This window comes from Fusarium phalaenopsidis, assembly GCF_050370095.1.
Source record: "Fusarium phalaenopsidis strain FUZ10S chromosome Unknown contig_32298, whole genome shotgun sequence".
NCBI classification, from domain to species: Eukaryota; Fungi; Ascomycota; class Sordariomycetes; order Hypocreales; family Nectriaceae; genus Fusarium; species Fusarium phalaenopsidis.
The window spans coordinates 148,848-174,367 of record NW_028145407.1 but is presented as its reverse complement, the minus strand read 5'-3'; the positions used below and the strand labels follow the sequence as shown (position 1 = coordinate 174,367).

At 52.8% G+C, this 25,520-nt stretch overlaps 9 protein-coding genes across 9 annotated transcripts; 3 read left to right on the top strand and 6 right to left on the bottom strand.

Moving 5' to 3' along the window:
* Nucleotides 1-624: 624 nt before the first annotated feature.
* Nucleotides 625-2,158, top strand: LRP88_06644 (heme-dependent oxidative N-demethylase family protein; the record flags this gene model as incomplete). Its single annotated transcript, XM_083243182.1, has 3 exons — nt 625-1,126; nt 1,179-1,641; nt 1,714-2,158. 3 exons carry the CDS (start codon nt 625-627, stop codon nt 2,156-2,158), a joined length of 1,410 nt encoding a protein of 469 aa, XP_083100406.1.
* A 363-nt stretch (nt 2,159-2,521) lies between these two features.
* LRP88_06643 (heme-dependent oxidative N-demethylase family protein) lies at nt 2,522-3,718 on the bottom strand (the record flags this gene model as incomplete). Its single annotated transcript, XM_083243181.1, has 1 exon — nt 2,522-3,718. One exon carries the CDS (start codon nt 3,716-3,718, stop codon nt 2,522-2,524), a length of 1,197 nt encoding a protein of 398 aa, XP_083100405.1.
* A 669-nt stretch (nt 3,719-4,387) lies between these two features.
* On the top strand, nt 4,388-4,741 carry LRP88_06642 (RmlC-like cupin domain-containing protein; the record flags this gene model as incomplete). The annotated part of the gene is made up of 1 exon (XM_083243180.1): nt 4,388-4,741. The coding sequence occupies one exon, from the start codon at nt 4,388-4,390 to the stop codon at nt 4,739-4,741; it is 354 nt and encodes a 117-aa protein (XP_083100404.1).
* A 195-nt stretch (nt 4,742-4,936) lies between these two features.
* On the bottom strand, nt 4,937-6,733 carry LRP88_06641 (transcription factor domain-containing protein; the record flags this gene model as incomplete). The annotated part of the gene is made up of 1 exon (XM_083243179.1): nt 4,937-6,733. The coding sequence occupies one exon, from the start codon at nt 6,731-6,733 to the stop codon at nt 4,937-4,939; it is 1,797 nt and encodes a 598-aa protein (XP_083100403.1).
* A 2,294-nt stretch (nt 6,734-9,027) lies between these two features.
* On the bottom strand, nt 9,028-10,587 carry LRP88_06640 (uncharacterized protein; the record flags this gene model as incomplete). The annotated part of the gene is made up of 3 exons (XM_083243178.1): nt 9,028-9,750; nt 9,805-10,378; nt 10,448-10,587. The coding sequence occupies 3 exons, from the start codon at nt 10,585-10,587 to the stop codon at nt 9,028-9,030; spliced, it is 1,437 nt and encodes a 478-aa protein (XP_083100402.1).
* Nucleotides 10,588-11,502: 915 nt separating this feature from the next.
* Nucleotides 11,503-12,144, bottom strand: LRP88_06639 (uncharacterized protein; the record flags this gene model as incomplete). Its single annotated transcript, XM_083243177.1, has 1 exon — nt 11,503-12,144. One exon carries the CDS (start codon nt 12,142-12,144, stop codon nt 11,503-11,505), a length of 642 nt encoding a protein of 213 aa, XP_083100401.1.
* Nucleotides 12,145-15,046: 2,902 nt separating this feature from the next.
* On the top strand, nt 15,047-16,469 carry LRP88_06638 (methyltransferase domain-containing protein; the record flags this gene model as incomplete). The annotated part of the gene is made up of 6 exons (XM_083243176.1): nt 15,047-15,116; nt 15,228-15,611; nt 15,662-15,743; nt 15,791-15,910; nt 15,964-16,209; nt 16,259-16,469. 6 exons carry the CDS (start codon nt 15,047-15,049, stop codon nt 16,467-16,469), a joined length of 1,113 nt encoding a protein of 370 aa, XP_083100400.1.
* A 191-nt stretch (nt 16,470-16,660) lies between these two features.
* Nucleotides 16,661-18,718, bottom strand: LRP88_06637 (pre-rRNA-processing protein ESF1; the record flags this gene model as incomplete). The annotated part of the gene is made up of 1 exon (XM_083243175.1): nt 16,661-18,718. The coding sequence occupies one exon, from the start codon at nt 18,716-18,718 to the stop codon at nt 16,661-16,663; it is 2,058 nt and encodes a 685-aa protein (XP_083100399.1).
* Nucleotides 18,719-19,056: 338 nt separating this feature from the next.
* Nucleotides 19,057-24,693, bottom strand: LRP88_06636 (uncharacterized protein; the record flags this gene model as incomplete). Its single annotated transcript, XM_083243174.1, has 3 exons — nt 19,057-20,306; nt 20,425-21,388; nt 21,439-24,693. 3 exons carry the CDS (start codon nt 24,691-24,693, stop codon nt 19,057-19,059), a joined length of 5,469 nt encoding a protein of 1,822 aa, XP_083100398.1.
* Nucleotides 24,694-25,520: the final 827 nt, after the last annotated feature.

Below are 25,520 nucleotides of genomic sequence, written 5' to 3'. Positions count from 1 at the left end.
CATCTTGCTGTGACATGACCCCACGGGTTACCCGGCATTCCCATCCAGTTACATAATGAATCAACAGTCCTCAACAGAAGAACAGGGAGCTGCAACAGATTCTTGGAAAGCTCGTAGAGAACCCTACTAAATAGGCTTGCTTACCCGTGACAACTGCGTCACGCGCCTGCAACCGAAGCCGCCCTGCCTCGTATCATCAGCCTTCTCGGTCTCGACCTCTCACACATCACCAACCCGGGCCGTTATCACGCCCGCCCTTCTCTCATCCACCTTCTGTAAGTGGTACACACCCTCTCCGCGCCCAGTGGCGTATCCACCGTGTACCTGTGTCCTTTATCACTGCCGATCCGATAAGCTTGCCTGTACCCCGCGTTTTTGCTCTCCCTTCCTAGTCCCCAACTGGCAATGTTAACCCGCGGGTGGTTTTCTCCAACTGTGACCGGATCCGGTCGTGTTTGACGTGTGTCTTGCTTGCTGGTATCACTGCCGTGTAATCGAGGGGGGGTTTGTGGGAGAGTTACGCATAAAGAAAAAGGAATCCCGCAACTTGGAGTTCCGAGATTGCTACTACGTCGATAATGTCTATTCCGAATCGTTTGCATTAAGCAATAGGCAACGGTAATCATGCTTGTCTTTTCCGAGACTCTTCAACCTGTAACGGTCAAGACGGTGCTTGCTCTGTCTTTCTGTCTTAGCGCTGTTGCATGCCTTGGCGTCCTTGCCCATACTCTTCTTCACAAGCGAAAGGCTCTCACTCAATACTCGCGATGGCCGTCGTCTCCTCCCCCAGAGCCGGTGAAGAGGACCTCTGAGGTGGATTACACCAAGGTGTTTCCGCCCTCGCAGCGACATGTTCTCCAAGAGATCTCCTCCTCTTTCTCATCCAACAATGTAGACCTTTCTTTCAAGCCTCTTTTGAGACTGGATGAGGACTATCGCACTGCCAGTCCCGCCAAGTACAACTTTACCGGCTTCAGCGTCAGTGAGATCAAGAAGCTTGGTGACTTTCCCGACTACGCAAAGCTATCCGGCGTCCCTCTGCCTGCGCCCCTGAAGACCTTTGACGTCAAAACTGCACTGCCGAGGCCTTATCGTCCCTTCCGGTGGGCTTACCACCAAACAATGTGTAAGTGACAGTGGATCCATCTCAAGCCCACCAGCAAGCTAACATTCGATAGCCTTCAAGAAACTAGACACGGACTTTTGGTTGGAAGTGGAGAACACCTATCCAGAGCGCATCCGTCAGCGTCAGGAACTTTACGCCAAGCATGGTAAAGACGTTTTGCAGGCGCTTCCGGGCTCTGAGCTCGCGGTCAAGGAGCTCATGGAGATGATCATCCAGTTCCTCTGCGCGCGATACCCCCAGGCATTCGAACTCCACGGCAACACCTTTGTGAACCACATCCTAGGAAACAAGCAGGATCTGGACAAGATTGAACCCCTGCATTTTATCCTCAACCACGTCCCCGAGGATTTCGCCCTCACGCTTCGGGATCCTGCAACGGGCCGATACACCTTTAGAGCCGGTGTCATTTGCTCTTCTGTTGGCTGGAAGCTGAGCCAAAAGATGGGACTTGGGTTGCCAGAGATTCATGCCCCCGTGCCTGACTATAAGGAGAAGATGGAGTTTAGCATGGATCGGTAAGCACAACCCAACTCTATGTGATCATTGGCTGACTCGTCTAGTTTCTTCACAAAGATGCCCGCCAACAGTCCAATCCAGCGAGGCTCGTGGGGTCTTGAGATTGGACAGCCCCTGTTTCTCCCCTCTGACCACCCCGACTTTAGCCACCGAGACTCACAGAACCCATCTCTGACCCCAGAAGATCTCCACCTGCGGGTAGACTGGCAAACCCTCCGCAGACTACCCCTCTCCGGCGCCATCGTCTTCAACTTCAAAGCCCTCTTCACACCACTATCCGAATTCCGAGACGAGCCCTACATCCCATCCCTCGTCCTCAAGGTTCTCAACGAAGGAAAAGAGAACCTCATGAAGTACAAGGGAACATGGCACGTAGAGCATGTAGCGAAGCCAACTTTGAAAGAGTGGGAGCGTGAGCAGATGGAGAAGGGTATGATTCCAAAGGATTGGGAGCCGCGCACTTTGGATGAGATGCCTTTCTTTCCCGGGTGGGAGAGGAAATGGAACTTGGAATGATTTGATGATGTGTGATGAATGTGCAGCATAAGTAGCTTAGCGAAATTTACTCTGATGATGAACCTGATCTTGAAGATAATCTTCTCTTGCATGGTGTCAAACGCTCCAAGTCCTTAGTCCTTCGTATCACGACATCATGTCAGTACCCAAAAATGAAAAGGACTGGACAAGACTCTCGGAACCCGGTCGCCGATACACGGCACAAGCAAGATTTTCAGTAAGAATGATGAAATTATATTCAATCGAGAATGCGGTATTTAAACATAACTAGAAAATTCATCATGCATCGCTCAATGCCTCGTAAACAGCCACATCTATCACTATTTTGATATTTACAGACACTCTCCACACAAACTTCACCCTTTACCACGGGTATTTCCTCACTTCGTCCTCCTTCTCGAGGTTCAATCCCCTGGCCAACTGCTTCTCGTGCTCCCTGTCAAGATACTCGAGCAGTACACCACCATATTTCTCCTTGCCCTTGTAGTTGGACACCTTGTCGTCCCAGCTGCGTACGGCGCTGGCCAAACGACCCGGCACGTAGTCTTCCTTTACAATATCGGTGACGGGATGGAAGTACGTGCGGATGGTAAAGACAATGGCACCTGTCTTGGGGAGGCGGCGGAGGGACTGACGCTCAGAGCGGAACATGTGGTGCTCGATAGCCTTGTCCTTTTGCGCTGTGCTCCAGCTCACAACAGGATCATCTTCACTGCCAATACTCCAGCTCCAGGCAAGAGAGTCGTCAACTTGGAGGAAGTAGTTGTTGCGGCAGTAGACAGACTCGCACTTGAGACGCTTGAAGAACTTGCACATGCCAGTCTCGAGCTTCTCCTTGAAATGCGGCACGTCACCAGAGTAGTGAATATCGGAGAGAGACATGCCGTACTTGTCCGAAAGGCGCCAGAAGCCCGCGAGGAGTACAGCGCCAGCCATGAGGTAGTACTGTCCATCGGGACGCTCAATCATGAGGGCGAGATCGTCCTGGACGAGACGGGCGCAGATGGCCATGGGGTCTTCGGCTAGGGGACGCTCGACAATGTTGAAGTCTTCGCCAGACCACTTGTTCTTGATTCCAACAGGTGTTCTCTCGAATAGGGTCGGGTATCGAGCGGGGAGGTACTCTGTGAGTTCCTGGAGGAGCTCGATGGCGGCGGGATAAGCGTCGGGGTGAGTAGCGACACACTTTTCACCACGCTCCTCGATACGAGCCTTCTTGTCGGCATGGTACTTTGGAAAGTCGCTATCCAGCTCTATCCACTCCTCTGCGGACACGGTACGCAGACCCATGGTGACCTGGTACTTGGGCCCGTAGCGGAATGCCCGATAGGGGAGGGGCTTGGTCTTTTCGATGGACCAGCCGGGATAGGGTTCAGGGATGGGAGTCTTGTAGTCGCTGGGTTCCCAGCCAGCAGAGACTTGGGGGAGGTCATTGCTGAGTTTGGGTTTGCGGGTTGAGAGGATGCCGAATATTTGGTAGGCGACGAAGGAGATGCCGGTCAAGATGCTGAGGACGACGATGGCCTCATGAGCACCGAAGGAGGATAGTGAGGGAACCATGATGAATTGCAATTGAAACCAGAAGAGGTGGATAGAGAAAAAGATGAGTTGATACTCAATGGACCACCATGTGAGTCTTGTAAGGGTTGAAAGGCTATCTGTGATACTATCAACCCCCAAGTGGTGAACACCCTCTATTTGAACACCCACCTCTTCGCCATCCAATACAACCAAAACCCTGAATTGAACCCCCAAACTTTCCACTGGGGCAAAAAACACTCCAAAGATCGGGATCATGTGCCGGGAGACACAGCAGATTGCCCAAAGCGGCCATGTCTACCCCGCCATCTCGAGTTATCGGGGAACTTGTCCCAGATAGGAAAAAGAAGCCTATCACGGGTGGCGGGGCAGATGGTCAACACCCGCCCCGGATACGTTTGTCTGAAAGAGATGGACGACGCGCGAGGGGATCGTTTTACGTGATTGAGAAAAATCAAGACGGCGTTCTGAGTAAGCTTGTGAGATCAAAGCGGAGGCTGAGAGGGGGTGAGGAGGGCTGGGAGTTGTATATGAAGGAGAGATGATTCCTCTTCATCAAAGACAACCTTTCAGTCAGACAAGACACAAACACCTTCTCTACAAGCCCTCTTCTCTCGATCATCTTCTAAGTCATTCTCTCCAAGTCATCCTCCAAGTCCTCTCCCTCAAACCATCTCCCCAACCTTCAAAATGGCCGCCTTCCAGCACTACGCTCAAGCCCAGACCAAGTACGAGGTCCCCCTCCTCGCCAACGAAAACGCCTTCCTCGGCGACGTCCACACATCAGACAAGGACGCGACGAACCCCATCTCTGCCGGCTTCTTCCGCCTCAAGAACGGCACGCCCCTGACCTACACGTACAAGTACGACGAGACAAAGATCATCCTCGAGGGCAACTTCACCCTCGAGGACGCCACGGGCCAAAAGGTCGACGCCAAGCCCGGCGATGTCTTCTTCATCCCCAAGGGTGCCACCATTACCTTCACCACGCCTGATGAGGGCTTGGCTTATTATACTGGTGCTCGCAAGTACATGGATGTTTAAGATGGATTAGAAATGCAAAGGAAATTTGGGGCTACAGGATATAGATTCATGATGAAATGAAATAGAATTGCTCCCATAAAGTGTCCCGACCAATCTCAACAATACTCATACTCCATGCCATGAATACTTTGCCCTCATCGCCATACCAGAACCAATTCGCCAGCTATTTTTACATTTCACTCAAAACTTCATAAATTAACCAAACATTGACCGTAGATTCTTATCCTCCATAACATCTACCCAGTGCACCGTCGCCGACCCCGGCGCCTCATTGTCGTACGCATCCCAGATGGCCTTGATCAGCTCCCTAGCCATTACCACCGGCTTCGGCGGTAAAGTGTTTTCCAGCATGTTGAGTCTCCCGGTGATGAAATGCCGAGCATTGCTGATGTCAAGAGACATGCGGGAGATGAGGTTCCCTGGGGGTGCCGAAGCCGGCGACGTACCCAGCGCCTCCATGGGGTCGCCGGGAAGGGCGCCAAAGGGACCTGGCTGGAAGCCGGTGACGGGGCTGGCAGCTGTCTCGAATGAGAAGCCTGGAACGTCGAGGAGGGTCATGGTGTCGTAGCGGAGACCGGTGCTGGCTGTGATGTACAGCAGAGGTTGGATGACACGTGTTCCAGAGTTGGGCGGGATCTGCTCGAGGACGTTGACGAGTCGCAGGCTGAGGGGGATGATCCACTCCTCCCACGGGATGTGTCTGCTGTTTGCATGCGCAGAGTCCAGCGGTAACCGTAGGGCGACAAGGTCAGGGAAGGTCTGGTACAGCTGAAGCAGTGCGGCCAGCTGGTAAGCCTCTGCGATTTGCGAAAGGTGAAGCGCAGGTGTGCGATAGTCTCCGGTCTCGGTGACTGAGACAGCAGCCGAGAACTCCAATCCCAGTAAACGCTCCTCCAGCCGTTGGGCTTCTTGGATCTCCTCCAGTGCTCGTTGAAAGTCCCGTTCCGTCTCTTTGGGCAGCTTGAGGTGCCGACGGAAACTCCGGCATAACCGTATCGACTGAGCAAAAAGCTGAGCAGCAAGTGGCGAGATGCCCGTCCACGGATGAGGTGAATTGTCGATATATCGCTCAGCTAATTGCATGTTTGGGTCAGTCCGGGGTCCAATGATAGTACTATCTGATTCAACAACTGCATCGGTCTCATCCTCGACAGCGGCGAGGAGCATCTCGCAGTATGCAAAACTCCTGTTGAAGAAGGAGAGCAACTCCAGGTCTTTTTCGGAATATGTTGAAAGACGACGGTTGAGGCGTTTTAGAATCATTTTTGCTTCTCGGAAGAAGGGTAGACCAAGTTGCCTGGCATCCACCCAGCAGACAGTCGTACCCAAGCAAAATAACGAAAATAATAGTCCAGAGGGAATCGTGTCGAGTACTGTCCGGCAACTAACCTCCTTCGCCTCGGAAAGCACCGACCCTGTCGCCGCCTGTAGGAAATACATAGCAGACTGCCTCATGTTGGGCAACCGGGTCGACAAGAAGCCCGCCGACATGCTCTGCAGCGAACTAAACACCGAGTGAGAAGTCGTGCACAGCTCGAGAGCCAGCTTGCGGTTCAGGTTGGTCTCCGAGTCGAAGCCCGACCATGCCGTGCACACCTGCTCGAACCAGTTGCTGATGAGGAGCGACGATGTGTCGGCGATGAGGCTGACGGTTAGCGGTGTGCTCTCGAGGTACTGGCCGGCGGGAGGGATGAGGGCCTGAGAGGTCATCTCGACGTTTGGAGTCATGGCCGTCATGTCGCTGGTGTCTACCATGGGATTTGTCTGGGTAAAGAGGTCCGTCTCCGAGTCGGTGCAGGAACTGCTTGTCCAGCTAGCGTCGCCCAGGATGGATGAGGCATCCTCTGTCACCAAGTCGTCTTGTTTCGAAGGTCTAGGAGCAGGATCTAGTATTGTCATGGGTACTGCTGTCGTAGGCGTCTTGTCGGTTCGAACGGATGATCCTCTTCGCGAGGGTGTGGGTGAGGGACCAGTCTGGATGTTGATGTCCATCTCGCCGGGCTGATGTTTAAACGACCACTTGAACTCCTTCCAATACCCTCCACACTTGACACCTTTTCGAATACATCTTAAACACTCTGGTCTCGTCTCGTCGCATTTTGTCTTGCCATGTTAGTCTTGCGATCGATATACCCACATCAGAGAGCCCTACATGTTTGGCCTTGCAGGTGGCACAGCCCGACCGCGACCGAGGATTAGGCCCATTCTTTGGCCTGGCCGAGGTGCGCTTGCAGCCGCTCTTTGTCGTAGACGTCTTTGTCTGCATGATGGCCGTCTTTCGAATCTCGTATATCGGCAGTATCAAGTCGTCGTGGCCGGCAGCATCCCGATCATGAACAATGACGGAGCGAAATCATCACGAGACGAGACGGGTCTGGCTCGTTCTTATGGGATCGGACAGGGGGGCCAGGGTGTGTTTTCTGGTTGGTGCGTGGCAGCCTATCTCCGACGAGATAATGGGGGGGAGGGAAAACGCGGGGAAATGCATCATTATCTCAGCCACTGCGCGAAGCTAAACTGATAAGGAGCCTTGGAACTACGGTAAAAGAAAGAAGCTGGTAGGCTCGGTCATCTCGGCAATTGGGTAGAAGAGGGAGGCTAGTCATGCGCCTGAGATGTTGCAAACCCGATGCCTCCATTGATTGCCACAATGTTGAGCCTGGTGACAACAAAGGCACTTGCTGAGGATCCTGTCAACAAGATATATAATTCAGATCGAGATAACCTCCCCCATGGACAAGGGGAAACCCGTTGTCTGGTCCACTACGCGCCAAGGCAGGCCTCTCGGGAGTCAGATCCGTCATGGTGAGAAGTGGACTCTGGTGGAGCGCACTCCACAGCCAAGCAACAACGCCTGGTCCGCGCGGGATGAAAGATAAGAAGTATTTTAGAGGAAAAGAAGAGGATTCTAGATTTGCTGTGCTGCGAGTCATTCCGAAAGCCGAGCATGGCATTGCGAGCGCCCGTTGTTATCCCTTATCCTTGGACATTGACATCCGCAAAAAGACAAGCACCAACAACGGGGTCCGAGTTCTCTCCCCTTTTTCCGTCATGAATAATAACAAGGTCAGGCGCCTGAATCCCCTACGCCCCATAGGACGACAGGTGCAGTGCCGATGTGTCTTCAGAATGCGGGGTGCCACACCGGGATATGCATCACAATCCGCATCTCCCACCCACTCAGAATGCTCCAAATTCCCAGATCGACATCTGTTGTTCTCCCAGTGGCTTTTTTTTCTTTACCCCAGGAATTTGAGACAGTTCCCCGGATCAAGCTATTACAAACGGAAACTTAGACGAGGCCATCTACCGGGATTGTTGGTCCACCCGGTATGCAGAGCGTAGTTGAGTCTGGGGAAGTGCTTGATATGAGTAGGTGGATAAAAGAGGGGACCATCTCTTCTTTCTGGACGAGTTGATGCCTTCTCTTTCATCTGTGCTCAACCTTGGGAGCGGCATCTTGTCCTCCCCGGCAGATGCCATCTCTGGGGTGGCACGCCGCAACCTTTCAGGAAGCTAGCAAGTCATGCCACTTCCCGGATTACGACGGTGACATTTCCGGGCGGTGAGAAGTCTCATCAAACTCACGGCAAAGCAGTCAAGTCCCGCCACCTCAACTACAGATGGCTGCCCAACCTTAAGCACTTGCCATTAGCCAACTCGTGTTATTGGGTTGCGCCTGTTCTTTCTAACGTTCGAACAGTGACTTGTTTCCATTTGCTTCCTCTTCTTCTCCCACAACCCTCCATTTTGACAGGGGTTGGATAAGGCCCCAGCGACAATATCTTACAAGTCATATTTGAACCTCAACGTATTTATTAGTATAGATATGCATCTGTATTCCCCATGCTTCAGGGACAGGATTTTTTGGAACAGGCAGGCCGGATGCCTCGGGTGCCATGAAACCTCGAATATGAGCTTCTTCTAGCTGTAACCCCTATTGTCGACATTGTGAACGTCATACTGCGCTCTCACGAGCATGTGAGAAGGACCTACTAACCAGGATACTACCTGAACCAGGTTCCTTATCATCAGTAACGGAAAAGGGGGCACGATGGTTTTCTTGGCCAGTTTGAGGCCATGAAACCTCCTCTATGGCCCGGCATACCCAACACTGCCCATGACCTGGATAGCAACGTCCAAATGAGCGGTAGACTCCCAACTCAGGGATCCCAACGCTTGACAAATAGTATATCTTACGCAGCAGCATATACTTCAGCAAAGTGTCTTGTCTATCTCTATGTCTAATGCTTCTCATCCCAAACAATCACCCACTGATGCTCCATCTACAGTCTAGCTCTATTCTCCTCCGCCCCCTCAGCCTCAGCCTTCGCATTCGACCTCTCCCACATAGCCTTGCGCAAATCCGACCCTTCGTTGAAAGCGCGGAACCACTCCCTCTTGAACGGCGGCAGCTTGCGTCCAACCCCTGGCTCACCCTCGCCGGCCAGCTCGCGCACCTTGTCAAAGTAATCCTCAAAGTCGGGGTACACGACCGAGAACTTGGGTCCGTCGCCGTGTGTCTTTATTCGTTCGGTTTCCCATTGCTGCATTTCTTCTGCGGGAGAGAGTGTTGCTCGACCTGCGAGGAGACGGGCTGCGTAGACAGCTTGCCATTCAAAGATCTTGAAGGTGAGACCAGCACCTACAGCGCCGACAAAGAGAAGAGTAGGGTCCTGGTTCCATACGACATGCTGGTAGATGCCGGGGACTCTGTTGTTGCGTACCGGCACAGAAGGGAGGAAAGGGAGAGTCCAGCTATAACCTGTCCCAAAGATGATGTGGTCGACGTCTAGGATGGAGGTGCCGTCAATGAGGTGTACTGTTCGACCAGTGACCTTTGAGATAGATGGGTGCTTCTTGATCTTGGGGTGGGAAAAGGCTCCATCGCCAAAGTAGGCATTCACCGTGTGTCCAATGGTGATGCTGTGAACTGGCGACTTGGCTGTGCCAACAAGATCAACAGCGATGTCCGCCGCCGAGACAGATGCCCCGACCGTCACAACTCGCTTCACCAGACTGTTAGCTATTTCCACTTCATGGGAAACTGTAGGGAAACTCACTTTTCCCTTGAAGTAATCTCGTCCCCGAAAGTGCTTGCTATGCAAAACACTCCCGGGACGAGATTTCTCAAACTGATCCAACCCGTCTATCGGGGGGATATACGGCACCCAGTAATGTCCGCTAGCGACAACCACGGCCTCGAACCATTCAGTCCACCAGTAATCCTTCTCGTTACCTTCCTTTCGCAGAACAACCTTCCACTCGTCGCCGACCTTTTCAACATGTTCCACAGTAGTGCTGTAAGAAACAAGATCCTCATAATTGTTACGCTGCAAAAGCCCAGCGATGTAATCCCGAATAACCTTCCAAGTCCGGAAGGGTGTATCAGGACCGTGAATCCCAACCGACCACTCACTGCGGATCTCGGGGATGGGCTCCTGAGTAAACTCCATCGTCACACTTGCGACGTTGGTCTCGAGATACGGATAAATGGAGGATTCTTCAAAGCGCGGCTGACTAGACTTGGGCGCATAGGCCGGAAGCTTCTCGGGGATTGTTAGAGGCGCATCTGCGGTGCGGTCTGCCAATTGAGACAGGTTGGAGATTGTTGGGGGTTGAGACTTGTCGCCGATCCTGGGATTGTCAGCAATTGCACCAGGGTTTGATGAAGCCAATTGTCAATGGCAGCAGTGTAAGGCCTACCAACAACCTCCAGGACCTTCGCGACGTTCAAATACTCGGATGAGATCAAATGTCTTTTCTTGAGCCAAGGCATCAACAGCGATGGCGCCCGCAGGGCCAGCGCCTATGACTGCCACGCGCTTAACGGGAGGGATCGACATGGTGTCAATTGGAAGCAGACAGTAAAAGAGCACACAAAAGACAAACTAGAAGCTCTTCTCAACCGGCACAAACAAAGAGTTGACAGAGGCAGAGTCCAACTTCCAAGACTCTTCGGGGCATTAACCACCGCCCTTTTTCTCCACCCGCCGGCTCAGCGGCAGCCAGTTAACTCGACGTGTGGGTGGGGATATGGTTGCGATGCCTTCGATTGTGCTTCGATTGTGCTATATCACGCCATCGCTCTCCCGCGGAAAAGCACGCTTTTTATATATGGGACGATATATGGAGCTGCGGTGAGGGCAAGTCGACTTGTCTATGACTTGTGGCTTGGCTTGAAGGGCCGAATATGGTACTTTGGGAAGATGGGAGCTTTGTTACTTCTCAGCCGCTCAAACTATTTGGCAACCATGTCTATCCGACAGACTGACACATTTGTAACCTATTCAACAAAAAGTCGACACGATGTAGCTCATTGGGCGACCTACCGGGCTCTGTGGCCAGCCAATGGCCTCAAGTACACGGTCCTCCAAACCAGCTATCGCGGGATATTTTAGTTGACAAAGATGGCGCATCAGCTGCGGTTGATTCGTTGCCTGCGATAGGCTTTGCGAGGTATTCTAATGACGGCAAGCTCGCCATTGTCAGAACGTCCCGGCGGAACAGACATGGGAGATATAGGACTAGGCGACAGTCCACCACCCCCATTGTTACGACACTACAAAGGTACGAGAGTTGATTTGAACATTATATTAATCGCAGGGAAGTATCCAAATGCATATCCCGCTAAATCGTTTCGTGTATGTAGACTCCAAACTCCAGCCGTATCCTATCGAGGAATACGTTCAAAACTCCTTGTAACGCCTTGCAACAATATCAAACCAACCCTCGCCAGCTTTTGTACCTCCTATCCGCCACTAAACCACTGCTCCGTATCGCACAGAAGCCCGCGACGACGGCGGAACGACCGACTGCTCAGGTCCGCAGCGCTCCAGCTCCCTCAGCCATGCATTCATCCTTGCCTTCTTGTCATCCTCGAGGCTTCGGTGGTCGAGCGCGTTCCATTCGTCTTCGCTGAGGCTCCAGAGCGTCAGGTGTTCGAGGATAGCCATGACGGCGGATATAACGATGACGGCGACGGGGTTTCCCCAGTCAGCAGACCACGCGGCGTAGAAAATGAGGACAAACGCGTCCAGCGCGTCGCTCAGGAGGTTCACCACCAGGGCGCGCGTAACTTCGCGACGAGCAGTCGGGTCCGAAGGCGTATCGGCAGTATAGAGGAAACCGGCGAGGAGCACATCGCGCACACCAATCAAACTAGCAAGCATGTATGCGCTTCCATCGGGAGGAATGTCGAGAGCCCAGAGGCCGAAGCGCGGGTAGGCTATGAGGGAGAGGCCGCGCAGGAGACGAACGACCGAGAAGGTGGCGATGGCGAGGCGCTGGACATTGTTTGCGACCGAGGGAGGAGGATCGGGCGATTGCCTCGCAAAGAGAGGAGTGGCGACGGCGGTGGGAGTGGAGATGGGGAGCAGAGGGGTCGTCGAGTCGGCGGGCATGGCCTTTTCCTTTTAGTCTATCAAGAAGGGACTATCGTCGAAGAAGAAACTGTGGGCGTCTGACACGGGGGACAGAGGAGGGGACGAGGCCGGCGTGTCTGGACTCTCGACGAGCTCGAATTTATCTCGAGACTGGATGAGGTAGGTGATGAGGAGAAGAGAGATGGGGACGGTGAAGAGAAAGGGCACGACAGCGGCGAGCAGCGTTATCAAGGCGGCGGCCATGATGATCCATCAGCTAGTTATAGGCTAAGGGACTGTAACGTCGAGCTTTCACACACACAAAAGCAATGAGAAAAAAATAGGGCTCACGCGTTTCCCCACAGACCAGGAATCGTCATGGGATGGTCATGCTGAGACGGGCATGGTGGCGCCGACTTGTGAGGGTGTCATGACCCCGGGCCCCTCCATAACCGTCCAAGCTTCTTCTTCTGATCAGGATCTCGATGGCGCTAGGGGACGGCAGCTATTCAGTGTGACAAGTCGGTGAGCACAGTAACACAGTCATTGTTCATTTTTTACAGAACTATCAGTGCAGCATTATGGATGGATTGTGCAAGACTTCTTCAGTGTCTTCAGTGGCGAGTCAGGTCAATCCATCGCGAGTCACCTCATTCTGTCTCGCAGCGAACTGGTGGAGGTCCAACCTCTCACCACTCGCATCCCCATCTGCGCATCATCCCACGCAGCCTTGGCCTGGCCTGCTTTTTTTCGCTTATCCGAAAAATCCAGAACCAGTCGTCTCCTTCCCGTGGGTTCCCCATGTCGTGCACACACACACTCACTACGACGCTACACACATCCCCTCGCAGTGAGAGATAAGAAAAAGCTCCTCTTGTGGGGGTCCCAGTCTATTTAAATAGTCCACATGACAACTCAAGCTTTCACGGTCTAGCTGCTTCTTTGCTTAGCTCTCTCAGCTTTGCAGATTCAATTTCCGTCTTGGGATATTCGAGCTTCTATCTCTTGGCACTAGGACGTGATGGTGTGCCAGCTTCTTACGGCCGCATGCATCTACATCTCAGTGTTTGCATCTTGGCAATCACAATGGTCATTTCCCCATGCCTCGAGTTGCATTGTTGTAGCCACCATCTCGAGGGCTCTTTGAGGCTCTTGCTTATTCTGGGACAGACCATATCGACCGGCACGTCGTAGCCGGATCCTTGATCTCCCCACCCATGGGACTGCCAGAGTCCCCATGGCGATATCGGACATGGGTGCTGGTGAGGCTGTATCTGTAGTCTGGCTGGTTGTCCCCCATGGGTTGCTGAAATCAACAAGCATCACATTGGACAGCCTTTTTCCAGATCCAATCCACCAGCATCACGTTCCACGATGTGAAGCTCCCTCCCTACTTGACTCCGCGGAAGTTCGATTTAAACTTCACTTCCATAACCGAGGCAAACATCCATCCACTGCCGAGGGCGTATGCGATGCCCTCTTGGCTTCCATCGAACAACCCCAAGCTAACGCCTTGAATACATTCCACGGGGACCTCGCAGTCTGTGGCTCGGCAGAGAAAGCCATCTCGAAGGTCCCCGGCCCGAGGTGATCGGGGACTTGTTGAGATCTTCATAGGTGGGAAGCTTTGTGGCTGTAGTCTTTATTCTCCATCTACGCGACATTAAATGGCGTCCCGAGATCTTGGTCGTGATGGGGTGGTAAAGAGGGTCGTAGATCTTGGCACCGTAGATCCGCTCATCATCTTAATTCAAGCAACATTTGAGGCTATCTTTATCCGCAAGGCCGGTGGGGACCTGGTCAAGGTTTCTGGCGTGGTGGAGATGTCCTCTCGGGGATATATGCTATGACGGCTTACACGCTGATTTGGGCGCCTAGAGAGATCAACTGTGAGCATGGTATTGCGAAATGAAAGGGGGCTGACCAACAGAGAAAGACCTCGTCTCAATTGTATGCTGTCTCTATTGGTGATCAGCGTGCTCAACAGGACGAGGCCACTACAGCAAGCAGTCTTGCACCATCATGCAGCTAATCAATTACAATTGCTTCGTGGTTCCAACCACATCTTCTTGGCTTATTCTCCTCCATCACCAACACAACTCTTTCGTCCAGCAGCAGATGAATGTCTCAGCAACCCCCCATCACGCAACCGCATCCAGCAACCAATTGCAGCCATCACCAAGTCCAAACCTCTACTACCACGAGGCTCGAGCGCAAAAAACGTCAATTCCAAGAAGTCAACAATCTCCAAAACCAAGTGAATCCAGGTTAAGCACGCACGTCTCGTTGGTATGCCTCAGCAGATCCCCTCAACGCCAAACTGCCCTACCGAGTCCGAGGCCCCGGGGAACGAGGACCCAAACTATTGAACAAAAAGCCTCATTCATCACACCTGGGTTAGACACGCGGCATCCCGTCCCCCTCACTCGCTGTCATGATGCGCCATGCCGTCCCGACTGGCATTAAAGCCCCGGGCCCAGACTCTTGGGTTCGTTCCTCTCAAGGTTTTTCCGTCACAAGCTTTCTTGGAACGCCATCGACTTGACAGGTTTTGCTGTCAATCATGGCTGGCAAATGGCAAGTCTTCTTGTTTGGCGGTTTATATTAGTGGCATCTACCGTACCTGTTTTTTCTGTCTCAATTCTCACACGCACATTTCTTGTTCTCTCTTCTCCCTTGCCTCAGTAACCTGTCACATTTCTGCACCAGGATAATCCACGAGGGGATACTCTGTACACTGGGCATACCTGGTTCTTGCATCTGCGCCCCACTGGTCGACCGAGGTTTCACTTCTCCTCATAGGGGACCTCCTCCTCTCGCAGACATTGCATGTTTGTCTCGTGATTCTATTCCTTTCTCTTTATCTGGAACGTCCCGCTCGTCATTGAACCTGCGGCGTGTTGGCGGGAGTCACAATTACTGGCGCAAAGCATATATCATCATGGGGGACAAACGAACAAGCCCTAGGGAGAGTCCAAAGGGGAGCCCAAAGGGCAGCCCGCGAATACAAGGTAAGCCGGATGATGTCAATGATCCAGGTATGGTAGCACAAAGCAGAGACCTAAAGAGGGTTAACTGCCACGAGGGGACCACACTCTTATAATAGAAACTAACCCTCATAGAACAAACACAACAACAACAAGAACCCCTCCCCCAAAACCAAGGCCTCCTCCACGGAAACGCCCTAATCGAGGCCGGCGGCAGCGACGAAGACGGCGAATTCTCAGCCAGCGAGTTTGACGCCGACTCGATAGCCGGTGACTCTGACTCTACCTCGATCGGCTCGAGCATCTACGAGCACAGCTTTCAAAACGGCCGTCGGTATCACCGCTATCGCCATGGTAGATATCCACTGCCGAATGATGAGGCGGAGCAGAATAGGGAGGATATGCTGCATGCCATGATGCTGGAGGCTACGGATGGGAGGTTGTGCTATGCTCCTATTGGGAAGAATCCGCAAAAGATTGCTGATTTGGGGACGGGGACGGGGATATGGGCTATTGAGAGTATGTTGGACTGGCTGTTTAAGTAGAGGAGCTTGCTAACGCCCTCATAGTGGGAGACAAGTATCCGAGTGCAGAGGTGCTGGGTCTCGATCTCAGCCCAATTCAGCCTTGCTGGGTACCTCCAAACGTCAAGTAAGTGACGGTACAATGAGTGCAATTATGTTGCTAATTCTATTCAGGTTCTTAGTCGACGATGTTGAAGATGAGTGGCTCAATGGTGACGACTTTGACTTTGTCCACCTCCGCAACATGATCCCCATCCTCAAGTCCCCAGTCCTTCTCCTCCAGCAAGCATACGCGTGTGTATCCCATCTCACCCCGACTTCCCCATCCTTCTTCTAACTCTCATCAGAAACATGAAACCCGGAGCCTGGGTGGAACTCCAAGACGTTGACGGCCAAGTACACTCCGACGATGACACAATCCCCGAGGACTGGCCCCTTAAACGCTTCACAGAATACCTCGTCCAGGCCTTTGCTCAGTTCGAAACCAATGCGCATGCTGCTGTATTTGGAGGCCAGTATCTTGCTGAGGCAGGTTTCGTCAACATCCAGCACAACTACATCAAGCTCCCCTACGGCACATGGCCCAAAGACAAGTAAGCAAGCCCCCTATTCTGTCCACGACGAGAATACTAACAAATACAGGGTCATGCGTCTTGTGGGCATGTACTACCGCACCGCCTGCGAAGAATTCTTCCCCGCCGTAGGAGCCCTCCACTTCCCAAAGATGGGCTGGGAAAAGAACGAGATGGAGATCTTCTTTGCCGAGTGCCGCAAGTCGATGAGAGACCCTCGAGTACACGCCTACGGAAAGATGCATTTCTGGAGCGGCCAGAAGCCTCTTGACGCCGAGTAAGCACTTTTGTAGATGGGTGAAATTCGTCGAAGAGCGTGTTTTGAGTAAAAAGACGGCAGCGTTGTAGAAATAACACTACGCACTATGTGCTTTATGAATCATGGCTATCAGATACCAAACTTGTTAATCACCAAACTCCTAAACTTTTTTTGATACACCGTCTAGTCAGCCCCTTTATATTACCGCCCCTTTCACCTCCGTCCCTTCTTGACCTTCTTGCTCCTCGGTTCCTCACCGTCATCCGCGCCCCTCCTCTTCTTCCTACTCTCCTCAAGCAACTGCTGCATACCCTCTGTAGCCTTGAACTTGGGGTTTGAAGGATCAATAGCATACTCGTGGCTCTCAAACACAGCCTTGAAACGGTCATCTGTAACGTCCATCTTGAAGTCCTCCTGCAGACCGCCGCGCGACTCCTTAGCCTCGGCGCGCTTCTTGGCCTTACCCTTCTTCTTCTTGTTCTTCTCGGCCTTGATGATCTCGTTCATGTCGAAGTGGTCCAGGTGCGCGACTTGGTTATCATCCGCATCCTCGGCCATGACCTTTTCTAACTGTGACTTTTGGGCCTTGGACTCGGCTTCAGCAGCCTCACGGGCTTGACGCTTCTTGAGGCGCTCTTCCTTGCGGATGGAAGTCTTTGATACTGGCGCAGGGTCATCGGCAGTGGTGAAGAAAGGATCGTCGAAACCAAGGTCCTCTGTCTCAGCGGCTGGCGCATCTACAACCTCCTCATCCGATGCGTCAGGGTCACGACCTTCTCGCTTGGCTCGAGCCTTTTCGCGCTTCTTCTCCTTTCTCTCCTTTTCCTTTCGCTTGTACTTTTCGATTGTTGTCTCCTCCGCAGCCTCCTTCTTGGGGGCGGATTCTGTGAGGGCGGGCGTAAAGGTGATTTCCATGTCACCCACAGGTCCATTCTTGGAAGCCTTGGTAGGCTCCTCAGACAAGCCCAGTGCTGCTCGCATCTTTCGACGCGCCAACTCCTTCTTGGAGAGCTTGGGCTCATCCTCTGCTGCTTCCTCTTCCTCGGCAACCTCCTCCTCCACGTCATCTTCATCCTCGCTATCACTAGCCAGATAGGCCTTGAGGTCGTTCTCCTCAATCTCGCCGCGCTTACCAGTGAAAGCACGGTTGATGGACTCCTTGCGCGAGACCTCCTCCGGATGCATGTCCCAAGTGAGCTTCACCTTGGAGCTCTGCAGAGCATTGGTGACAAACTCAATGGGGGTATAAGAGTCGGGCACCTTGTCGCATTCATCTCGAGGCTCGTCATCGAAGGTGACGTCGTCGGGGACGAACCGCAGGTCGAGGAAATTGGAGGAAGACTGGTACTCTCGTCCATCGACAGCCTCATACAGCTTCTGCGCGACCGATGGGCTCGAACAAATCATGACGGCGTAGTAGTACCGTAGACGGTCGAGCTGGTAGGATCGGAGCGCATCGCTGTCAAAGTCCTGGTCATCGCCCTCCTGAAGCAGGGCCTTCTTGATCTTCTCATCTCCATCCTCACTCTCCTCGTCACTGTCCTCATCAGAATCCTCATCCGAGTTGTCGCCCTTAGAATCCTTGAACAATGCCTTCGGGGGTCCCTCCACCTCCTCCTGCTGCATGCGCTCCTTGCCAAACTCGCTGGGGTAGACTGAAATCTTCTCGATGCTACCGCCACTCTCTGGGAGGAAACTGTTGAAAAGAGCCATCAAATCGGTAGACTTGACGTGATCCCAGTCAAGGTTGACAATGGCGATTCGATTCGTCACCTCTCCAGCCTCAACCTCGTTCTGCTCATCCTGGAAGCGCTGCATGTCACCCTCAGCGTCAACTTGCGCGCCACCCTCCTCATCAGAATCAGACTCATCATCAGAGTCAGAATCTGACTCGGAAGAAGAGAAGCCGCCGCCACGCGCAGGATCATATTTCTCATGCGCCTTTCGCAGCTCCCTCTGAACCACCTCGTCGTCGTCAACCTCAATGTCCTCCTCCTTCTCCTCCTCATCCTCATCCTCATCTTCCTGACGGTATAGCCTCTGGAGAGCCTTCTTCTTGGAATCCGACTTTACTTTTCGACCGTATCGATCAACTTTGGCGGTGGCAGTAAACTCGTTGTCCGTGAGCATGTGCGCGAATCGCTTGTCGATTGTCGTCTTGGTCTGCTTCTTCGATGGCAGCCGAAATCGGGGATCGGTTTCAAAGTCTGCGAATCGCGCATCGGCGATTCGGCTCGCGGACGAGCCGCCCTTCTTCTTTGAGTTCTTCATGTTGGTGTGCGACGTGAAAGAATTGAGCTGCGATTTTGCGATGCTTGATGGAGGGGCAGAAAACGCATAATTTTTTGGCGGTCAACTTTTCTGCCCAAGGCGGTGAGCTCTGTAAGTCGGGTCCACACATGAACATCAAGGCACCTCGAAGCATCACGAATAGACGTCCATTCTCCATGACAGAACCGACGGTATTACTCAATAGTTTTAATGTTTTTGATTGCCAGTATGTACTCAAAAATCCATTGCTACAAACGAAAGAGGTATCTAGATGCCCAATTTTCCAACACCCGACGCCTTGCATTCAGCCAAGTTCAGTCTGCCATCAATGGAGGACCTTAGTTAACCTCCTCCACGAATCCAATCTGTCTCCTTGCGTCCGCACCTCCTGGAACCGAGGCTATCCGCTTCGCCAACCTCTCCTGTGTCTCTACCAACTTCTTTTGAGCCTCCAATCTCTTGTTAATCCGTTCATCGGACCCTCTCTCGATGCGATCCAGCTCCTCCCGCTCACTAACCCGCAGGCTGCTGAGCGCCTGAGCGTTACTTGCGCGTTCCGTATTCATCTTGGTTTCCCATTCCAGCATCTTCTGCTGTCGTGTCTCCTCGGCCTTCAGTTCCGCTGCAGCCACCGCCTTTGTGCGGTCGAGGCTTGACTGGGTCAGCTTGTGTTGCTCTGAAAGGCGTCTCTTCAACGCAGCATTGAAGAGCGATTCCTCCAGGTCAGCCTTGTGTCGAGTCGACATGAGGTCTTCATTATGAAGCTTGCGGCGGCGGGCATCCTCGATCTCTGCCTTGTTCTCCCAGATTTCTCTTTCCACATTGGCCACCTCCTTTCTACGCGCGAGAGCAATGGCGTGGTCTTCCGACTCGAGCATGATGCGCCTAAGTCGAGCTCTTCGTTCTCGCTCTTCGACTTCCATATCAGCTGGCAAACCAATGGCATCATCTGGCTGGTCTCCCGAGTTCGCATAGTACACATCCACCGCCCGATTCTTTTGCAGTAGCTCGAGAAGTTGATCTCGCGTATCCGACTCGGCCATAACCTTCTTGATATACATTGTCGGCGAGTAAGTATACTCGCCATCAGTGTAGTGGTTAAAGGGCTTGTTGATGTCCTTCCACATGGCTGCCTTCAAAAAGACTCGGGTGGTCGCGAGGGCGTCCGAGGCTTCAAAGCAGAGAAGAAGCAATGATTTCCCATGTGACTTGATGCTCAGGTCAGACCCTGCCTTGACCAGGAACGTGATGACCCTATTCATGAGCTTTTCCCGGTCCGCCGTGAGCGCTCCCGAGTTGGATCCATTGAGGCAGACCTCTCCCAAGGCACTGCGACCGTCGTGCAGTGGGCTGGGGAAATCAGGATGGTGACCATGCTCCACAAGAACCGTTACTGCCGCCAGATTCAGCTCTCTGGCAGCATTGTGCAACGATCCATCATCTTCCGACTGGTCAATTGCGAGGAGGTTGCCCATCATTCGAGTAGATAGTTCGCCACCGATTTCAGTCGCCATCGAGAGTGGTGTTCGACCCATGGCATCGGTAACATCGACGTTAGCACCTTCGATGAGTAGTTCTTTGACAATGTCTGGTCGACGAGTTTGAATGGCCAGCATCAGCGGTGTCGTCCTGCTGATTGTTGTTTCAAAGTTGACGTTGGCTATCAGAGTTAGCACTTGTTCATGTCAGGGATGTCAGGGACTCACCGCCGCGCTCAATCAGCATCTTGATCAGGTTCGAGCTGACCTTCTTCTGCGGTTGAGCAATGGCCCATCCCAAGACCGTCACTTCTTCAGGCTCGTCGACCTTCTCGTGGATGCGATATGTTGTGGTCTGGTCGTGGTAGAATCCGGCGTCCAGCAATGTCTGTAGTACCTCGGACGATCTTGGATATTGCGAGATTGCCTTGACCAAAATAGGCTCGGATCCAGGACTCCGTACCATGATATCCAGCCCAACCTCGCCATCTCGGTATCCAGAAAACAGTTCAAAGAGCCTTAACACCTCGTCGGGGGACCTAGCCGTGTCGAACAAACGTTCAAAGGCAAGGGAGAGGGTTTGGGCTGATGGCTTGCAAGTGAGAAGCTTCTCTGTCCAGAACGCATTGGCCTTCGACGCCGCCCAAACCAGAGGTTCCCCATTCTCATAGTCAATGTCCACGCCATGCTCAATGAAGAGCTCAACGAATTGGTCGGCCAGCGACTCAGTTTCGTCTGTGCTGTTCTTCATCACCAGAACCATGGCACCACTCAGAGCTTCCCCATTTGCTCCCTTTTCCAGGAGCATCTTTGCGACTTCGAAGCCTTCCGGGCTAAACCACGTTGCGAATTTCTCGGCTGTAAAACCTCCCGAAAAGATCTGGTTGATGTCTTGCTCAGAGATGTCTCGCGCCAACAGCAGCTTCAACGGAGATGCTTTGACACCCTGCACAGCCTGAACCATAGCGTAGCAGCCATTGGTCAGGGGAGATGCACCAGAGTCAAGCAAGAGCTGAATCAGTCTTTCGTCTGGTTCATCCTCACCAACGCCCTTGCTCAAGGCGATGTGGACCTCGTCAGTAGCTAACATGCCGGCTTTAAACAGATCCTCAACAATCTGATATCGAATGTCGCGACTGAGCTTCCAGCATGCCTTCAATGCTCTTATCAATGTTGGGGGCGATGCCTTCTTCTATTCAGACGCGTCAGCAACTCCACATGCATTAAGGCTAAGCCACTTACCTGGTTGTTCCCCTGATGCCATAGCCCCAGTAACAACTCAAGATTTCCGACGAAAGCACTCCTAGTTGCCGCTACGACCGCTTCACCGTTGCTGTAATTAGGGTCCGCGCCAGCTGCCAACACAACTCGCAGAATCTCCTTCCCTGCTTCGCCAGACTTGGCAGCCGACACGAGTTGAATGTCCACAACTTCACCCGAGACGCCTCTCTTGAGGAGACGTTCAAAGACCATAGCTCTCTTGTTTAGATCTCCAACTTCAGTGGCAGCCTGGAAGCCTCGCTCAAGAGTGAGTTTCTGAACGTCAACATTTGACCTCAGAAGGACATCCAGGACCTCAACAGAGCCACCTCGGCATGCCTCAATAATGGCCTGACCGTCGTTTGTGGAGATGCTTGCGCCATGGGCAATCAGGACATCTCCAAGCTCAAGGTCTCCATCACGAGCCGCGATGAGCAATGCGTTGGAGGCTGCTTGCGGGGATACCCCAGCTTTCGCCAACCGACTGCAAATGGCAAGCCTCGATGTCCAGTCCGTAATCTTCATTGCTGTGTCCAGGCAAGAGTTCCTGATCTCAATTGTATGCTTGGTCCGCGAGAGAAGCAGGTCAAGGATTTCAGGTGATTCCTTCGAAATAGCCAAGGCCAAGGCCTCGCCATCTGAGGCATCAGCAGAGCTGGCCAGTGTACTAACCAGCGCAAAATCAGAAGTGAAATGACCGATAGCATGGCCAAGTGCCCTGTTGACCTCACGTGGTAGGGCACCAGCTTCGACCAATGTCTTGGTGAAAGCCAAGCGGTTCATAGGGTCCGAAATGGACAGCGCATGAGGCAAAGCAACCGCAAGTGAAGCCGGGGTTGGAGATTTCTCGCAGTTAAACATGATGTCAACCAGTGGCTCTCGAGCTGCAGCAACTGCGGTGCACAGGGGCCGTGCCTGGTACGCATTGGGGTCAGCGCCACACTCTAGCAGCTTCTTCAACGTGGACAAGGTAGACATGGACGATTTATCCGAGCTATCTTGGACCAGAGATTGGACTTCCCGAACTAGCATCGAGTTCAGGTCGAGTTTCCTGGCCGACTTTGATAATATCACCCCGAGCTTCCAGGCCTTGTTGTCTGTGGACGGGAGAGGAGCCAATCCGTCGAGACAACGGGGTATTGTGTCCACATTCTGCTTGCCAATGCTGAGGACTGTATCAAGGACCTTTGGATCCGGATTCTGAACAGCCTTTTGGAGTATCTGGCCGTCAAGGGCGTTGATGTCGGCCCTTCCTTGTTGCAGAATGAGATGGAGAAGGGACATATCGACTGGCTTTTCCGACAGTGTTGCCAGCAAAGCATCAGCCACATGCTGCACTCCAACACTTGCTCTGGCATTGAACAGCATTGCCATCATATCATAGCGAGCTCGGTGGTCTGTAACCTTCATCACATCCTGTATGCGTGCCGCTGCTGTCTGAGGAGAAGCAGCCTGCATCAGCGAAGAGAGAAGTCCGAGATCCTTTTGTGCAATGATGGTGTGCAGTCCAGCTCCTTCATTGTAGTTGATATCCGCATTGTACTTCAAAAGCAGTTTGATTAGAGCGTCATCTCGCTGGTAAGGGTCTTCACTGATCGCGTCTTGCAGGGCAGTGTGCAAACATGGGCCAGTCAATGCCCCTTTGAGGAAGAGTTCGACCATGTGATATCGGTCTCCATTCGGGAGGCTCTTGATCATGGGGAAAATTGCCGAGAGGGTTTCATTCGAAGGCCTTGCGGCAAGAATCCTCGAGGTCATATCTGCGTCTCCTCTCATGACAGCAGTGCGTAAAGCCTCCCCATTCTGGAAATCTGGGGACGCGACAGCATGGCGGTTGTTGATGCGTGGCTTCCCATGGCCATTGGGGTGTCCATTCATTTGGTCATGAAAGTGGGGGTTCAGAAGAAGCTCGACAGATTCAGTATCTCCGGATTTGGCTGCTAGGACAAGACTTTCGTTCAAGGCAGCCCCGTTGGCACCCTTCTTAAGCAGAATACGGAGCAACGCTTGTCTCGCTCCAGCTGGCGCTTGCTGTGGGATCAAAGACACACAGTCCGATGCCAGGGCAGGGTCAATGGCAGTAGAGCCGTTGAGCAAAGAACTGACGAGACTCACTTGGCCCTTCAATACGGCAGCCTTCAGAGCAGAAGCATCATTATGCTCAACAGAAGCTCCGTAACGGGCCAGAAGATCAGCCATCTCAAAGAACTGAGACTCACAAGCCAGCTCGAGCGATCGAGCAAGAATTTCACCTTGGGCACCACAGCAGAGTAAAAGTTCGGCAAAGTCGAGCTTCATCTTTGGATTCAGCTTTGGGTGTTCGATGAGTATCCCGAATGCCTCTTCCAAACCCGGGCTTTGAGGAGGCTTGTTTCCGGTGGCAATGGCCATCGCGATGTCTCTTCGCTCGTTATTGATGGCGATTTTAAGGGCTTCAGCTTGATTATAGTTTCCATCTGCTGTGGAACGGCTGAGATGTAGAACGGTGTCGAAACACTTTGCTCTTACAGAGTCTGTCAATCCTTGCGAGACGCAAACCGGTGACGGTCGCCCCTCTGATCGTAGAATGAGTGCAACTATGCCTGATAGAGCAGGCACAGAACAAGCTTGGCGAAATTCATCCTGGCCCTCAGCAGTTTGCGAAGCATTCGCACCGTATCTGAGTAGAACCTCGACGATTTGTGGGTTCCTAGTCCTAATAGCCGCCGGGAGACAGGTATCGAGTGACAGGGGGTCAGCATGAGGGATGAGAACCTGGACCATTTCGAGTTGATCTCGCTCGATAGCAGACTTGAGCAGTCGTGTGCGATCGACACCGTTATCGAAACTGCGACGTCGATTCAATAGTCCAGACTTGTGTGTTTGCATGCCGCTGAGATCAATACCCGCAGCAGCCAACTTTGCGATGAGAGCTTCAGCAACACCGGCAGATCCGGAGCTATCAACCCAAGAGTTCAACACATTGAAGATCTCCTTAGTATCCCAATGCTTGCCCTTCTTGAGATTGCCAGATGAGAAAGCTCGGGAAAGACCACTCTTAGGCCGTAGTTGGGCGACTTCGGCGCATCTCCTCTGCAATAGGCCTTCGGCGACCTCATCGTCGGCTTGCGTTCTGAAGGAGGGCGGCTGCTGCGGCCGTGCAAGGGGAGCAGGTGCGCTAGGCGGAAAGGTAAAACCCCATTGCTGCGAAAGCTGGATGATGCGCCTCTGACGGGCGTCGGCCGGAGTTTGGTGCATGTTTGCTTTAACTTGGAGCTGTCATTTGGAAGATGCAGGCCTGCAAGTTGTCCACCGTTGCAGACCAAGGCCTGATCAGGGTAATTCGCGCTCCAGGCGTCGTGAAACAGAGTAATCCTATGTGGCGGAAGGTCGGGAAGCTGACGACGCTCAGTAGAATAACGAGCGAGAGTCTTCAAGCTTTGGAGCGGCGGCGGAGGGTGTCGAAGCAACGTAAAAATACAGGTTCAAGTTGAGAAAAAAGATGGAAGAAATCCTGAAGCTGCATCCCCTCATAGGTAAGGCTGGGACCTCGAGGCCAATATGCAAGAGCTTCCCCGGTGCCTCCTTCCCTTTAAACAGGCCTGCAATTGGAGCCTTTGTTTTCATCTCGTTACAGCTGCCTGGGGTTGCGGGCCATGAGCCCCACTGAGCCACAGCCGAGAGTGCCCCACGCCTCAGGGCCTCATGTCACAGACGGGGCCTATAAGCTACCCGCGAGGAGTGACGTATGGTGGAGGCAGCGCCAAGAGTTAGCGCTAGAGCACGCGTCTCCTCTAATTCTGTTCACTGAAGTTTTATGGATGATGCTCAGCTCGAGACTCGAACAACGTCGAACAATGATTAATTAATTTCTCAAACAGTGTAAAGCCTAATCAATCTCTAACAGAACCCCTCACTGTTTAATTCGCCCCCAGGGCAGCTTGCGAACTTTCCGTGCTCAGCCCCAAGGCAAAATGCCCGGCCATGTCGCGGCTCAACTTGCACTGCCACTCTGTGACATCCATGGCTGACCTCCACCATGAATGGCGAACGACACGAATCTTGATCAACAAATTGTGAGCATC